At 43.9% G+C, this 18,365-nt stretch overlaps 1 protein-coding gene across 1 annotated transcript; it reads left to right on the plus strand.

Annotated features, from left to right (window-relative positions):
- Positions 1-3,140: 3,140 nt before the first annotated feature.
- LOC106095377 (uncharacterized) lies at positions 3,141-11,242 on the plus strand. Its single transcript, XM_059364718.1, has 2 exons — positions 3,141-3,192; positions 10,770-11,242. The coding sequence occupies exons 1-2, from the start codon at positions 3,141-3,143 to the stop codon at positions 11,240-11,242; spliced, it is 525 nt and encodes a 174-aa protein (XP_059220701.1).
- The last annotated feature ends 7,123 nt before the right edge of the window (positions 11,243-18,365 follow it).

Genomic DNA, 18,365 nt, shown 5'->3' on the forward strand with positions numbered 1-18,365 from the left:
GAGGACATAGTGGGCCTGGGGATCTACATTGAGAACCCAGGGACTGAGATCTGTTTTAGACTGCCCGATCATAATACGGTCCTGCAGGCGGAGATCCGGACGATCACGGAATGCGAGAAGTGGTGTCGTGCTAACGCGAGGATGTCGAGAGTGAACATCTTTACCAACACTAAAATTGGCATAAGAGCAATAACAACCATTAGGGTAAGGTCACGAACAGTCTTGTAATGTAAGAAGTAGATTAACGCCTTCTCTGAGGATGGGAAAATCCGCATCGTTTGGGTGCAGGGCCATACCGGAGTAACGGGGAATGAGAAAGCAGACGATTTAGCAGTGAAGACCAGGGAACTGCCGTCAATAAACTTGGTTAACCCAAAACCTTTCGGGTCGACGCATTCCGAGTTAAGAGAGTGGGCGACAAATGTGCATGCAAAATTGTGGAACAGCGAAACGGTCGGAAGGACGACAAAAATCCCGTGGGGGATCCAGATCGTGAGAAGACGAGGCTATTTCTGAAAGGAAGTAAGAAGGAGGTCAGTATAACTAATGGTTTCATAACGGGACACATAGCACTACGAGCTCACTTATGAAAAACCGGTGCGGCATGTGTAGGGCATGAGGTGAAGATGATGAGACGTTGGAACATTTCCTTTGTCATTGCCCGGCTTTCGCGCCTAACAGATACCGGCACTTAGGTAGAGACACACTACCAGACATGAATCAATTTAGGGGAGTGGTATTGAAAACAATTAAGGATTTTGTAAGTAGCACGGAATTCCTAACTTAAAATTAAGTTTTTAGAGGTTAATTTATAGCCTTTAGAGTGCTCAACAAGCCAATTACTGGCTTAGGTGTATGTCCATAGTGTCATGGGGCGGATTTATATCTGCACTCTCTTTTTTAAGCTAACCTAACCTTCCCCAAGGGAAAGGGTACTTATGCTACCCATCCTCACGGTAAGAGGTACTAAATCTAGCCTTCTCCAAGGAACATGGTATTTAAGCTACCATTTCTCAAAGGAAAGAGTATTAAAGCTACCCTTTCCCAAGGGAAAGGGTTCTAAAACTAGACTTTCTCAACGGAAAGGCTACTTAAGCTACAAATGCTAAGCGAAAGCGTACTAAAGCTACCCTTTCCACAGTGAAAGGGTACTAAAGCTACCCTAACCACAGTGAAAGGGTACTAAAGCTAGGCTTTCCACAGTGAAAGGGTACTAAAGCTAGGGTTTTCCAAGGGAAAGGGTACTGAAGCTACCCTACTCCAAGGAAAAGGATACTAAAGCTACCCTTCCCCAAGGGAAAGGGTATTAAAGCTACCCTTCCCTAAGGGAAAGGGTACTAAAGCTACCCTTCCATAAGGGAAAGGGTACTAAAGCTCCCCTTCCCCAAGGGAAAGGGTACTAAAGCTACCCTTCCCCAAGGGAAAGGATACTAAAGCTAACCTTCCCCAAGGGAAAGGGTACTAAAGCTACCCTTCCCCAAGGGAAAGGGTACTAAAGCTACCCTTCCCCAAGGGAAAGGGTACTAAAGCTACCCTTCCCCAAGAGAAAGGTTACTAAAGCTACCCTTCCCCAAGGGAAAGGGTACTAAAGCTATCCTTCCCCAAGAGAAAGGTTACTAAAGCTACCCTTCCCCAAGGGAAAGGGTACTAAAGCTACCCTTCCCCAAGGGAAAAGGTACGAAAGCTATCCTTCCCCAAGAGAAAGGTAACTAAAGCTACCCTTTGCTAAGGGAATGGGTACTAAAGCTACCCTTCCCCAAGGGAAAGGGTACTAAAGCTATCCTTCCCCAAGGGAAAGGGTACTAAAGCTACCCTTCCCCAAGGGAAAGGGTACTAAAGCTACCCTTCCCCAAGGGAAAGGGTACTAAAGATACCCTTCACCAAGTAAAAGCGTCCTAAATTTACCATTCCCCACGGGAAAGGGTACTTAAGCTAATCTTCCTCAAGGGAAAGGGTTCTAAAGCTACCCTTTCCAAAGGAAAGAGTACTAAAGCTACCCTTTCCCAAGGGGAAGGGTTCTAAAGCTAACCTTCCCCAAGGAAAAGGTTACTAAAGCTACCCTTCGCTAAGGGAATGAGTAATAAAGCTAGCCTTCCATAAGAGAGAGGGTACCTAATCTTTCCTTCCCCATATGAAAGGGTTCTAAAGCTAACCTTATCCAAGGGAAAGGGTACTAAAAGTCACCTTCACCAAGGGAAAGGGTACTAAAGCTACCCTTCCCCAAGGGAAAGGGTACTAAAGCTACCCTTCCCCTAGGGAAAGGGTACTAAAGCTACCCTTCCCTAAGGGAAAGGGTACTAAAGCTACCCTTTTTCAAGAGAAATGGAACTAAAGCTACCCTTACCCATGGGAAGGGTACTAAAGATACCGTTCCCCAAAGGAAAAGGTACTAAAGCTACCCTTCCTAAAGTAAAAGCGTCCTAAATTATCCATTCCCCACGGGAAAGGGTACTTAAGCTACTCTTCCTCAAGGGAAAGGGTACTAAAGCTACCCTTCCCAAAGGAAAGAGTACTAAAGCTACCCTTTCCAAAGGGAAAGGGTTCTAAAGCTATCCTTCCCCAAGAGAAAGAGTACTAAAGCTACTCTTCGCTAAGGGAATGGGTAATAAAGCTAGCCTTCCCTAAGGGAGAGGGTACCTAATCTTTCCTTCCCCATATGAAAGGGTACTAAAGCTAACCTTATCCAAGGGAAAGGGTACTAAAACTCACCTTCTCCAAGGGAAAGGGTACTTAAGCTACCCTACTCAAGGAAAAGGTTACTGAAGCTACCTTTCTGAAAGGGAAAGGGTGCCATTACAACCCCCCTGCAAGAGAAAAAAGCTACATTCTTTTCATATAAGGAATATGCGAAAAGCGCGGAACTTGCAACTCAGATTTTGTTTTTTTACGAATTGCGAAAGATACGATTTACAAACGCTCTGTGCTACAGTTTTGCTGCCTTGCCTCTAGCAATTTAAAGTGAAATCGAAAACTTTCCGTACGCATACGCAATATAATGGCAACACATACGTTGCGGTATACCATTAAATTTTTATTATTAAATTTTTATTTAATATATGTTTATAAATATTTGGTCATAATAAATTACAGGTTTTTTCTCCCTCACATTAATTGTAATTAATTACACCTTTATCTTCATAATGATGCACATGAATACACGCAGTGATGTATGCATGCTGATAAGCATAAAGAGTATATTAAGGTGGTGTACAAAAAAATTTTTGGGTAAATGTTTTAATCATGTGGGTGAACTTTTGAGCTCATAGGAAGTATATTTTTAACATAATTTACAAAATTATATTAAAAATATGAGTGAGTTGTTTTGACATGAATTGTTAAAATCGGATAAAATTTAAGACAAAAATTTGGTATGCAGGGAAACAACACCATTCGAAACCTTTAACAATTACCGATCACCCAGTAAGTTTTATAAGTAGATATAGCCTCCATATGAACTGATTTCCAGTGTTGACTGTTTGATGCAGTAGTGGCTTTTTTCACTCCACGACTTAATTTTCTAATCTATATTTATCTCAGAAATTGTGGTGTCAGGTACTCATGGTTCGATTCTTTGCACCACCATAGGATGACGATTAATTTTGGATTTTTCCAAAGCCTAAATCTCTGTATTTTCCTATTCCAGCCATTTTAATGTTTATTCCCACTTTTGTAATTTTTGTAAAGTATGTTATTTCATTTACATCTACATCTAAAGGATACAATTACACACACACACATACCCACACTTTCGCGTATGAGCCCATGTTTACGCATACAAAAAATTATGCTATATGAGTAAATGCATATAAACAAGTTTATATGTTAATTACAGTGGTTATTGCCATATGAGCACAATAACATGCAGAGTCAGAAAATTTGCAACAAACAAATTAAATGAAAAACAACATAAAGTGTGAAACTCCAATGCACCGGGACAAAGGCGACTGCCGGTAGTCAACAAAGAAAATAATAACAATAAAAATAAAACAAAACAAAAAACAAGTAAAAAGGCGTTAAGTTCGGCCGGGCCGAACTTTGGATACCCACCACCTCGGGTATATATGTAAACCACCTTTCATCAAAATTCGGTGAAACTTTCATACCTTATGCCCCATTTCAGTTGTTGGACCGATTTGGATCAAATACTAATAAGTACGGTAGCTATATCTAAAAATAAACCGTTCTGAACCATATTCGACACGGATGTCGAAAGCCTATCATAAGTCACTGTGTCAAATTTCAGTGAAATCGGACAATAAATGCCTCTTTTATGGGGCCAAAACCTTAAATTGAGAGATCGGTCTATGTGGGAGCTATATTCAAATTTGGACCGATCTGAGCAAAATTGAAGAAGGACGTCGAAGAGCCTAACTTAACTCACTGTCTCAAATTTCAGCGACATCGGACACTAAATGTGTCTTTTATGGCCCCAAAACCTAAAACCTAGATATCGGTTTATATGGCAGCTATATCGAAATCTGAACCGATCTGTGCGATATTGCAGAAGTGTGTTAAGGGGCTTAATTTAACTCACTGTCTCAAATTTCGGCGACATCGGACAATAGATGAGCATTTTATGGGCACAAAACCTTAAATCATGAAATCGGTCTATATGGCAGCTATATCCAAATCTGAACCGATCTGAGCAAAATTGAAAAAGGACGACGAAGAGCCTAACTAAACGCACTGTCTCCAATTTCAGCGACCTCGGACAATAAATGCGTCTTTTATGGCCCCAAAACCTAAAACCTAGATATCGGTCTATATGGCAGCTATATCCAAATCTGAACCGATCTGTGCGATATTGCAGAAGTGTGTTAAGGGGCTTAATTTAACTCACTGTCTCAAATTTCGGTGACATCGGACAATAAATGAGCATTTTATGGGCACAAAACCTTAAATCATGAAATCAGTCTATATGGCAGCTATATCCAAATTTGAACCGATCTGAGCAAAATTAAAAAAGGACGTCGAAGAGCCTAACTAAACTCACTGTCTCCAATTTCAGCGACCTCGGACAATAAATGCGTCTTTTATGGCCCTAAAACCTAAAACCTAGATATCGGTCTATATGGCAGCTATATCCAAATCTGAACCGATCTGAGCCAAAATGACGAAGGATGTCGACGGTCCTAACACAATTCACTGTTCCGAATTTCAGCAAAATCGGATAATAAATGTGGCTTTTGTAGGCCTAAGACCCTAAATCGGCGGAACGGTCTATATGGCAGCTATATCCAAATCTGGACCGATCTGAGCCAAATTAACAGAGGATGTCGAAGGGCCTAACACAACTCACTGTCCCAAATTTCAGCGAAATCGGATAATAAATGTGGCTTTTATGGGCCTTAGACCAGAAATCGGAGGATCGGTCTATATGGCAGCTATATCCAAATCTGGACCGATCTGAGCCAAATTAACAAAGGATGTCGAAGGGCCTAACACAACTCACTGTCTGAAATTTCACCAAAATCGGATAATAAATGTAGCTTTTATGGGCATATAACCCTAAATCGGAGGATCGGTCTATATGGCAGCTATATCGAAATCCGGACCGATCTGAGCCAAATTGACGGAGGATGTCGAAGGGCCTAACACAACTCACTGTCCCAAATTTCAGCAAAATCGGATAATAAATGTGGCTTTTATGGGCCTAAGACCCTAAATCGGCGGATCGGTCTATATGCCAGCTATATCGAAATCTGGACCGATCTGAGCCAAATTCACGGAGGATGTCGAAGGGCCTAACACAACTCACTGTCCCAAATTTCAGCAAAATCGGATAAAAAATGTGGCTTTTATGGGCCTAAGACCCTAAATCGGAGGATCGGTCTATATGAGGGCTATATGAAGATATAGTCCGATATAGCCCATCTTCGAACTTAACCTGCTTATGGACAAAAAAAGAATCTATGCAAAATTTCAGCTCAATATCTCTATTTTTAAAGACTGTAGCGTGATATCAACAGACAGACGGACAGACGGACGGACATGGCTAGATCGTCTTAGATTTTTACGCTGATCAAGAATATATATACTTTGTAGGGTCGGTAATGGATATTTCGATGTGTTGCAAACGGAATGACAAAATGAATATACCCCCATCCTTTGGTGGTGGGTATAATAACACAAACGCTAGGCACTGCTACATCCATTGCTGATGCTAGCTGACAGGGGGGAGTAGAAAGCAAAAAGCCTTCACACTATGGTTATTGTTGTCGACGCTTGCAATGATAATGTTGGTCAGTGACTGCGCATGGCGGGAAGCAATAGTGATGCAATATGAAGAGACAGACGGTCAGCTTGGTCCGTTCAGGCAAGGAAACGGATGAATCAATACGGACGTAGGGACAAGATTGGCCCATACAGCTGAATGGCTAAAAACACAACTGCCTGTTAATAATAAAATTATAGTTAACATATTGTTGTTGTGTATTGATTCTTTTCGCCAAACAAACCATAAAAGCCCCTCCCCCGCTGTTATTAGTGATTGTTATGGACAATAGGGAGGTTTTCACTACTTTCCACTCCGATAGACACACATTCAGAAAAAATTGGCCTTTTTCGGTAAATAGTTTAACTTTTTAAAATTTTTCGATTCGATCACAGACGTACAGCATCAAAGGCGGAAATGCTAACCTCTGCGTCACTGTGCTCTCACCCAAACCTCAACTGTGCCAGCAACCAAATATGTTCAAACTGGCAAACATCTGTATACCCACCACCATAGGATGGGGGTATACTAATTTCGTCATTCTGTTTGTAACTCCTCAAAATATTCGTCTAAGACCCCATAAAGTATAGATATTCTTGATCGTCATTACATTTTAGGTCGATCTAGCCATGTCCGTCCCTCTGTCTGTCGAAAGCATGCTAACTTTCGAGGGAGTAAAGCTATCCGCTTGACATTTTGCACAAATACTTCTTATTAGTGTAGGCCGGGAAGTGTATCGTTCTTGCAGTTAAACTGCAACGGACTGCGTGGCAAGATCGATGAGATCGTAGACTTTATGAGTCGGAAGAGCATATCGGTCGCAGCGATCCAGGAGACAAAGCTGACCAACACCTGCAGCTTGCACAGTTGTCACGGTTACAATAGGCTACGTAGGCATCGTACAAGGAATGGAGGTGGGGGATTGGCCTTCGTTATACACCATTCCGTGCAGTATAGACCTATCTCGCCTGCGCTTGACGCTAATGACCCATACATGGAATGTATGGGGGTAGCAGTTAGGTCTGGTACTGCCGAGATAGAGATATATTGGGTGGCCCAAAAAGTAATTGCGGATTTTTTAAAAGAAAGTAAATGCATTTTTAATAAAACTTAGAATGAACTTTAATCAAATATACTTTTTTACAATTTTTTTCTAAAGCATACTAAAAGTAACAGCTGATAACTGACAGAAGAAAGAATGCGATTACAGAGTCACAAGCCGTAGAAAAAATTTGTCAACGCCGACTATATGAAAAATCCGCAATACTTTTTGGGTAACCCAATACAACGTGTAAATACCGCCGGTTGTTAGCTGTGACCCGATTAATGGCCAGGCCTACAGCCTCGACATAAGTGGGTTGCTATCTGGCCATAATCGTCTGGTTCTGGGGGATTTTAATGCGCATCACACGTCATGGTAACGACCAGCGCGGCATGGCTTTGGCAGAGCAGATAGATAGCTCCATGTTTTGCACGGTGAATGAGGATGCCCCCACTAGGATTACGAGGAGTTGCAGCAGCTCGCCCGACATCTCAATTGCATCCCCTTATCTCCTGAGTGACGTCTCCTGGCAAGCCGTCATCTCTTTGGGGTCAGACCACCTCCCCATAATTCTCACCATCGACCGACCACCCGACTTCATAACCTCCGAGCGCCGGACGTTCATCCATTATAAGAAGGCCGATTGGACTGGCTTCAGAGAGTATACCAATCACCGCTTCAGTGAACTGCCACCCCCCTCTGATGTGCTTGTGGCCGAGAGGAAGTTCCGAGACATCATCAACGCAGCAGCCGCTCGCTTTATACCAGCGAGTGCGACCCACTTTCCCGGCGCAAGCAGTGGTACTCGCAGACGAGCATGATGGGATTCGTGCTATGGACCCCGCTAACCCCAGAATCAGCGAGCTGAATTTGGAAATAAACAGGGTAGTCAACGAACATAAGCGGAATTTGTGGCTGGAACACTTGGAGCAATGTAACTTAGGCACCGGTGCAGGCAAATTGTGGGCCACTGTTAAGTCTCTCTCGAACCCCGGTAGACGGGACGACAGGACCTCAGTCACTTTTGACAAGATAACCGTGACTAATCCGAAGAGATGTTCTAGGTTGTTCAACCGTCAATTTATTGGACATCCCGAGAGAGACAGGGCAAGGAGGAGAGCCATTCCATTCCGCCGTATTCGTGGTCTCCGAGCCGATGAACAGCCATCACAATTTACCGTGGGCGAAGTTACGAATGTCATCCGTGGCGCCAAATCTTCCAAGGCGTTGGGCCCCGACGGAATCTCTACATTGATGCTGAAGAATCTGGATTCACCTGGAGTACTCAACTCCAGGTGAATCCAGATTCTTCAGCCACTTACCACTGTCCTCAACCTGACATTGAACACTCTTATAGTTCCCGAAGTCTGGAAAATGGGCAGAGTGATCCCGATACTGAAGCCTGGAAAAGACCCGAGTTTGGGGAAGTCGTAGAGACCGATCTCCCTTCTCTCACCAGTGGCAAAGACGCTTGAGGCATTGCTCCTACCGAGCCTCGTAGGAGAATTTCCATTCGCCGAGCATCAACATGGATTTCGGAGACTGCACAGCACAACAACAGCTTTGCATGCCATTACCACACACATCTGCCGTGGCTTCAATCAACCGAGGCCATGTGATAGGACGGTCCTAGTGGCACTAGACCTATCGAAGGCATTCGACACGGTCAGCCATGCCAAATTATTTGAGGACATCGCCAACACGTCCCTCCAGCCAGGCCTGAAACGATGGGTCTCGAATTGTCTGTGTGGTCGCCAGTCATTTGTGGAATTTAGGGATAAGAAGTCGAAACATCGCAGAGTGAAACAGGGAGTTCCCCAAGGTGGGGTGATATTTCTGGCTCTGTTTAACCACTACCTATCCTCCATCACACCCCCTCCAGACGGCATAGAGATCGTATCATATGCGGCCGATTGTACGATCATGGCACCAGACCCCCCACCCATTGATGACATCTGCGATAGGTTGAACGTCTACCTCAACGAGCTTGCCTCATATTTCGCTGCAAGAAATCTGAAGATATCCGCCACCACATCTTCAGCCACACTATTCACTACAAATACGCGTGAGGTGAATACTGAGCTGACTGTGATGGTCGATGGAGAAATGATTTCGACCATCAAGTGTTCCAAAATACATGGCGTCACTTTTGACAGCTCTTACACTTTCTCCCCACATGCCACAGCAATCTGCAATAAAGTCAAAAGTAGAAACAAGGTCCTCAAGTCACTCGCTGGCAGCACTTGGGGTGCAGACAAAGAAACCTTGTTGACCACGTACAAGGCAATTGACCGGTCTGTGGTAAGTTATGCAGCGCCAGTGTGGTCTCGTCAGCTTTGTGACACGCAGTGGAATAATATTCAGATCTGTCCGAATGCCGCCCTCCGAATTGCGACGGGCTGTCTCCTCAGTTCTCATGTGGACCACCTCCATCAGGAGACAAAAATCCTACCAGTGCGAAGACATAACTACATGCTGTCTAAGCAATACCTTTTGGGCTGCTATCGCAGAAACCATCCAAATCATCATCTTGTGGATAGATATCCACCGCCCAGAAGCCTTAAGGTAGATCTACATGATCTAGAGCGTGAGGTTCCGCGCTACAAGAGAGAACCTCTAGATCAAGCGGCATATCAAGCAGGTCTAAACAACATTCATGCAGACACGGTAGCAGACGCGTTAATTGGCTACCGGGTGAATGTAGTCCTTGGAGAACGACCGCCACCCATTGCACCCGAAGAAATCGACCTCCCCCGGCTAACCAGAGTGGTTCTGGCTCAATTACGTTCCGGCAGATGCAGCCTCCTCAATTCCCACAGAGCTAGGATTGATGCCGACGTGCAAGATGTATGTCCCGATTGTAACCAGGGACCGCACGATACACGTCACCTGTTTAACTGCCCGGCCAGACCCACTCGACTCAGACCCAGATCCCTGTGGACGCACCCCATCTTAGTCGCAGAGTTCCTGGGTCTTGACACTCAACAGAATCAAGCAGACGAAAGTTAGAACACAACAAACTGCTACAACAACAACATTAGTGTAGGTTGGTTGGGATTGTAAATGGGCCATATCGGTCCATGTTTTGATACAGCTGGCATATAAACCGATCTTGGATCTTGACTTCTTGAGCCTCAAGAAAGCCTTATTATTCTCCGATTTAGCTAAAATTATGCACAACGGCTTCTTTCGTGACCTCCAACGGTCTGAATCGGTTTTTAGCCTGATACAGTTCCCCTATAAACCGATCTCCCTATTTTACTTCTTGAGCCCCTAAAAGGCCCAATTCTTATTCGATTTGGCTGAAATTTTACACATATACTTCTACTGTGGTCTCCAACATTCAATTTGATTAGCAAAGCAATTCTTTTCTTTTATCCTTTGTGTGTCTAAAAAGAGATACCGGGAAAGAACTCGACAAATGCGATCCATGGTGGAGGGTATATAAGATTCAGCCCGTCCGTACATAGCACGCTTTTACTTGTTAAAAGATTTTTTTTTTTTATTTTATAGTTTTAAGAGCGCACAACACCGAACGGGGCTCCGACTCCGACTCTGGCTCCGGCTCCGGCTCCGACTCCGGCTCCGACTGCGGCTCCGACTGCGGCTCCGACTCCGGCTCCGACTCCGGCTCCGGCTCCGGTTCCGGCTCCGACTCCGGCTCAGACTCCGACTCCGGCTCAGACTCCGGTTCCGGCTCCGACTCCGGCTCAGACTCCGGCTCCGGTTCCGGCTCCGACTCCGGCTCAGACTCCGGCTCCGGCTCCGGCTCCGACTACGACTCCGGCTCCGACTCCGGCTCCGACTCCGGCTCCAACTCCGGCTCCGGCTCCGACTCCGTCTCCGGCTCCGACTCCGACTCCGGCTCCGACTCCGTCTCCGGCTCCGACTCCGTCTCCGGCTCCGACTCCGTCTCCGGCTCCGACTCCGTCTCCGGCTCCGACTCTGGCTCCGACTCCGGCTACGGATCAATAGTCCCCCTCTGACTTAGTCTCCGGCTTCAAACCTCCACGTCTTTCTTTGAACCCTCGATATACACAGGTGGGCTTATCCAGGCTGGATAAGCGCACCAGGGCAGGATTTATTGCGTACACACGAATTAAGAAGTCATATATTGGGTTGCCCAAAAAGTAATTGCGGATTTTTTTTAAAGAAAGTAAATGCATTTTTAATAAAACTTTTTTTCTAAAGCAAGCTAAAAGAAACAGCTGATAACTGACAGAAGAAAGAATGCAATTACAGAGTCACAAGCTGTGAAAAAATTTGTCAACGCCGACTATATGAAAAATCCGCAATTACTTTTTGGGCAACCCAATAGAATTCTTGAAAGCTATAGGCGTGGTTGTTCTGCCGGATGGTTACACTAGATATGGACATATAGGAGTCGTCGAAGGTTTTGACCTTAGGTTATGTGAGGTCGTAGCTGGAGGAGAAATGCATGGGGAAGGCTGTCGGATTTTGTGGACTCATCATGGGTTGGTGGGAAATAAGATTGACCACAAGCTGGCCAGGAGTGGATTAGTGATGAACGCCGATCTTGTACCCAAATCAGTGAGCCAAACCCCTCCATTTAGTTAAAAAAAATCTTTCTGAGGCCATAGATGGGTGGAGTGTGAATTACAGTGTAATACCGACTACTTGATCTTTTAAGCTTTTAATATGGCTTCGAGGCAAGAGCTGCAGCTTTTTCAGGCGGCCACGAAAGCCGGGCAATGACATAAGAAATGCTCCAACGTTTCATCATCTTCCATACATGCCCTACACATGTGATCACTTGCCGCACCGATTTTTCATAAATGAGCTCCTAGTCCTATGTATTCCAAAAGCTATACTAACCTCCTTCTTACTTCCTTTCAGTAATAGCCTCGTTCTCTCACGATCTGGATCACCCAACAGGATGTTCGCCGTGTGGAACAGCGAAACAGTCGGTAGCCCACACCCTAAAATCAGACTGCGTCGACCCCAAAGTCTTCGGGTTAACCAAGTTCATCGACGCCAGTTCTCTGGCCTTCATTGCCTAATCGTCTGCCATTTTATTCCCCCTTATTGCGTTATGGCCCGGCACCCAAACGATGCGGAGACTGCAAGACTTTTTGTGACCTTACCGTCCTGGTTGTTATTGACCTTATAGCCATTTTAATGTCCGTAAAGATGTTCACACTCTACGCCCTCGCATTAGTACCACATCACCTCACGCATTCCGTGATCGCCCGATTCTCCGCCCGGCCAGGCAGTCTAAAACAGATCTCAGTCCCTGTGTTCACAATGTGGACCCCGCCCGTGTAACATGACCTTCCAGATGGCAATACTAGGGTTCCGTCAGTCCAAGACTATGCCGCTGGCAGCAATGCCTCACACTCGACCTCAAGTGTCGTCTCAGGTATCCAATCGCAAACCTCTTCCCTTCCTTCCAGGTTTCCTATCGTCGCCACGATTATAGCAAGAGTGGTTAGTGGGCTGAGGCTATGGATTAAAGCGTGGCCGTGCCATTTTCAGAAATCCGGATGATGAATAAGTGGGGCTTGGCATAGAGAGTAATAACGACTTCTTGATCTTGCAAGCTTGATCTTGAAGCTTTTGTAGAGATGCAAGCTGTAAGAATCACTTTCGGATCATGGAATAGGCTGTAGGCTTGTACTGGTCCTCAGGGAATCCAGGAGTAGAACACCGATAGAAGTAGGTCTCATCCTCAAATCAGAGACTACCCCTGTGTCTTCATTGTTGAAGAACAGTTGCTTTTTAAGTCGATTGCAAGAGTGAGGTGAGTGAGCTGAGGCTATGGGTTAAAGGGTTGCCGCGTATTATTCAGGACCACGCAATTACAGAGTAAGTTACTCACATCAAAATTTTAGAAGAATAGATGTTTTCTAGGAAGACTGGGGCTATGATCAAAGGGTAGCCGCGCCCTTTTCCCCACAACAGATCGGGGATAGGTGGAGTGGCTATGGGTTAAAGGGTGGGCGCGTATTATTCAAGACCACAGATCGAGTATAGGTAATGAGGGAGACTTTTTTAAAGTTCCCAGCAATTACAGAATAAGTCCAGACACGTCAAAATTTTAGTGGAATAGATGTTTTCTAGGAGGATTGGGGTTATGATTAAAGGATAGTCGCGCTCTTTTCACCACCACGGATCGAGGATAATTTTTCTGGCCTTAGGTCATGTCCTTTCGAAACTGGTGGATACATGAGAGGATCATCCCCTGATTATGTGCTGGCCAACAGCAGATGATGAGAAATAAGGATACCTAAAAGATGGCCAGGAGTTATCATTGATGGACCTAGCTTATACCACCGGCTGCTTAGTGGTGAGTTGGCTTCCTGCACGAGTGGTAAGTGGGCTAAGACTAGGTGTTCCGGAATCCTTTTGGCCTCAGGTTTTTGGTAGAGAAGGGATTCCCACATCCTGACGCTGAAGAACAATGATCTATGCAGTAATAGTGGAGATTGGTCCATTCAACCTGAGATAGGTCTGGATGCAAAGAGACAGAAGAATTTCTGTGGTGTTTGTAAAGATGAAGAGGTATAGGACTCGTTTCCAATCTATTTTCCTATTATCCCAGTCTGGCAGGGAGGAAACTTAAGACTTGAGGAGGAAGAGTTTTTCTCTCTCCGAATTCTCTCCAAACGCTTAGTTCTCTTGTTGTTTTTGACTACTGTAGACTCCAGAAACTCGAGGCCAACACTTACTGAGAAGAGATTATTTTGGACCGCTGGCTTTACACTCTTGCTTGCCAAACATATAAAGTTATCAAAGTATTAAATTCACCACAGAATATTTTCTCTAGGTATACCCTAGTTATTAACATCCCTAGCCACAACATCATCAACAACAAGTGCGAAAATTAAGCAAAAGGATTCGAGGAGCCATAGAGCGTTTGTTTCATTTTTTTTTTTTCTTTTATTCCTTATTGCTTGGGCCTCATCCATAAACCAATGATTTATGGCTTTATTGAGTAACAGTTTTTCTTGTTTTTCCTGTAGCACAAAAATCTGCCTCAAACACACACTCGTGTGTGTGTGTGTGTGTGTCCTTTCATATGTGCCAAATTGGAGTAAGTGGTTGTGTGCAGGATTTCTTTTAATGCCGCTACCGATGGATGTAAAGTCCAACATAAAAATCGCATTTCCTCTTGTTTTTATTCGTTCTTTTGTGAAATCCATCCATAAGTGGCAACGGAGGTGATAAATTATTTTCACATATCAAAAAAGGATTCCGGGTTTTTGTTTTTGTTCACAGCTTCTTCAAAATTTGACTACCTCATATGGGGGTGCTGCAACAGCTGTTAAGGCATTTAGCAAAAAATTTGATATGGTTTTTGTGATTTGTAGTAATAAAAGTGAGAAAATAGTGATGATAACTGAAAAGTTACCTGGTAACCATTAAGTTGATAATGTAGGTTCTGTTGATACGATATCCCGATTAATGCCCGAATCATAAGGTCTTGCGTCAACCCTTGCGAGGTTGCTCACTGCTTCCAAAGTTATCTTCGGGGTCAACATGAAGGGCAACTACAATTTCGGGCACAGACAAAGGTTCGAAGTTGGGACTTAATCGAACTGAATACACCAACCAACACAGCAGCACTAGAGATGGCATCTATCTTCGCAAGAAGATTGAAAGTACCCTGAACACCGGTTGATTCTCCACGGGCCTCAGGGCCGAGTGTCGATAAAGAGAAGGATGGGATCCATCAATCACCCTTGGAAACCCCGAGGATCGTGGTTGATGCCAAAGGAAGAGAAGAAGAAGTTGCCTGCGTCACACTACAGTTGGGACCACCTGGAGAGGTGGTCCCCCAGATACTTGCCCCTGAAAAATATCAGCATCGTGCACTTCTCTCAAATACGATTTATTTAAACCCCATATTGCCATTGGAGTTCCCAGGATAAGGCGATCCCCAAACACAAGGCCCCAAAATAGGTAATCAAATTCGTTTTCTAATCTCAAATGTCTTTCATTTGAGCCACATATTGGCATGGTCGAAAAATGTTTCCCTAAATACATAATCCCACATTTGGATATCAATTTCGTATTCTACTCCCAAATACCTTTATTTGAGCCCCATATTGCGATGGTCACTAAACAATTTTTGTTTGTGGGGTATTTTGGGAAAGGGGTAGACCCCCAGAAAATTGGTCCCGAAAATGGGTATCAATTCTTGCTCTACCCCCCAATACCTTTCATTTAAGCTCCACATTGACATGGTCGGTAAATATGCCTGATTAAGGGGTGTTTTGGGGATTGGGGTGGTCCCCCAAACACTAAGCCCGGAAAATATATCAGCAACGTGCTCTATTCTCATATAACTAAAGGGTGATTTTTTTGAGGTTAGGATTTTCATGCATTAGTATTTGACAGATCACGTGGGATTTCAGAAATGGTGTCAAAGAGAAAGATGCTCAGTATGCTTTGACATTTCATCATGAATAGACTTACTAACGAGCAACGCTTGCAAATCATTGAATTTTATTACCAAAATCAGTGTTCGGTTCGAAATGTGTTCAAATTTTGACAAATTTTGTTCAGCGATGAGGCTCATTTCTGGTTGAATGGCTACGTAAATAAGCAAAATTGCCGCATTTGGAGTGAAGAGCAACCAGAAGCCGTTCAAGAACTGCCCATGCCCATGGTGTGGTTTGTACGCTGGTGGAATCATTGGACCGTATTTTTTCAAAGATGCTGTTGGACGCAACGTTACGGTGAATGAACACATTTCGAACCGAACACTGATTTTGGTAATAAAATTCAATGATTTGCAAGCGTTGCTCGTTAGTAAGTCTATTCATGATGAAATGTCAAAGCATACTGAGCATCTTTCTCTTTGACACCATGTCTGAAATCCCACGTGATCTGTCAAATACTAATGCATGAAAATCCTAACCTCAAAAAAATCACCCTTTACATATCATTTATTAGAACCTCATATTGTCATTGCCCTCAAAATTGGATATCAAATTCGTTTTCTAATCTCATTTAAACTCCTTATTGCAAAAGTCAGCAAATATGTCCGGTTTGGGGTATTGGCTCTAAAAACTATGAATATTTAGTTCCCCTCTCTTTAAAAGCCAAATTGTATTGGTGAGCAAATACGTCCTATTTGGGGGTTGTTATAATGGTGGGACGTCCACTAGACAGTTGGCCCCTAATGTTGATATCAGATACGTGGTCTACTCCCACATACCTTTAATTTGAGCCCCATATATCCACAGTCGGCAAACATGACCGGCCTGGGGGGTGTTTTGGGAGATGGGCGGCCACTCAGTGAGTTGACCTTGAAAATATTTATCGGATGCGTGTTCCATTTTAAAAACCCTCTTATATGAGCCTCACATTGCAATGGTCAGAAATACTTATAAATACGTAGACACTTTTCCCGAATATTGATATCAAATTCGTGCCTTACTCCCAAAGACCTTTCATTTGAGCCCCATATTGCTATGGTCGTAAATTTGTCCCCTTTGGGGGATGTTTTTGAAGAGAGGCGGCCCCCAAAATGCTTGGTCCCATATTTGGATATCAGATTCGTATTCTACATTCAAATACCTTAAATTTAAGCCCCATATTCCCATGGTCAGTAAATAATTCATGTTTGGGGGGTGTTTTGGGAAAGGGGTGGACCCCCAGAAACGTGGTCCCTCATTTGGATATCAGATTCGTATTTTACTCGCAAATACCTTTCATTTAAGTCCCATATTGCCATGGTCGGTAAATATGTCCGATATAGAAGTGTTTTGGGGCTTGGGGTGGTCCCCCTAGCACTTGGTCCGACGATTGGATATCAGATACGTTTTCTTATCCTAAATACCTTTCATTTGAGTCCCATATTGTCGTGATTGGTCTAAATATATGTTTGGTAGGTTTTAGGGTGGGGCAGCCCCCCTAGGTACCCTATCCGAAATTTGGATACCAAATTTTTATACCCACCACCGAAGGATGGGGGTATATTCATTTTATAATTCCGTTTGCAACACATCGAAATATCCATTTCCGACCCTATAAAGTATATATATTCTTGATCAGCATAAAAATCTAAGACGATCTAGACATGTCCGTCCGTCTGTTGAAATCACGCTACAGTCTTTAAAAATAGAGATATTGAGCTGAAATTTTGCACAGATTCTTTTTTTGTCCATAAGCAGGTTAAGTTGGGCTATATCGGACTATATCTTGATTTAGCCCCCATATAGACCGATCCGCCGATTTAGGGTCTTAGCCCATAAAAGCCACATTTATTATCCGATTTTGCTGAAATTTGAGACAGTGAGTTGTCTTAGGCCTTTCGATATCCTTTGTCAATTTGGCCCAGATCGGTTCAGATTTAGATATAGCTACCATATAGACCGATCCTCCGATTTAGGGTCTTAGGCCCATAAAAGCCACATTTATTACCCGATTTTGCTGAAATTTGGGCCAGTGGGTTGTCTTAGGCCCATCGACGTCTTTCTTTAATTTAGCCCTGATCGGTTCAGATTTGGATATAGCTGCCATATAGACCGATCCCCTGATTTAGGGTTTTAGGCCCATAAAAGCCACATTTATTATCCGATTTCGCTGAAATTTGGGACAGTGAGTTGTCTTAGGCCCTTCGACATCCTTCGTCAATTTGGTTCAGATCGGTCCAGATTTGGATATAGCTGCCATATAGACCGATCCTCCGATTAAGGGTCTTAGGCCCATAAAAACCACATTTATTATCCGATTTTGCTGAAATTTGGGACAGTGAGATGTATTAGGCCCTTTGACATATATCTTCAATTTGGTCCAGATCGGTTCAGATTTAGATATAGCTGCCATATAGACCGATTTCTTGATTTATGGTTTTGGGCCCATAAATTGCTCATTTATTGTCTGATGTCGCCGAAATTTGGAACGGTGAGTTAAGTTAAGCCCCTTGACATACTTCTGAGTGAGTGAGTGACAGTGAGTTGTGTTAGGCTCTCCGACATTCTTCGTCATTTTGGCCCAGATCGGTCCAGATTTGAATATAGCTGCCATATAGACCGATCTGCGTATTTAGGGTCTTAGGCCCATAAAAGCCACATTTATTATCCGATTTTACTGAAATTCGGGACAGTGAGTTGTGTAAGGCCCCTCGACATCCTTCGT

This window comes from Stomoxys calcitrans, chromosome 1 (assembly GCF_963082655.1).
Source record: "Stomoxys calcitrans chromosome 1, idStoCalc2.1, whole genome shotgun sequence".
Classification (NCBI taxonomy): domain Eukaryota; kingdom Metazoa; phylum Arthropoda; class Insecta; order Diptera; family Muscidae; genus Stomoxys; species Stomoxys calcitrans.

Coding starts and splice junctions, on each gene's coding strand:
- LOC106095377 (XM_059364718.1), top strand. CDS start 3,141: ATGATGCACATGAATACACGCAGTGATGTATGCATGCTGATAAGCATA. Junction 3,193..10,769: donor CATGCTGATAAGCATAAAGA/GTATATTAAGGT, acceptor TTTATTTTATAG/TTTTAAGAGCGCACAACACC.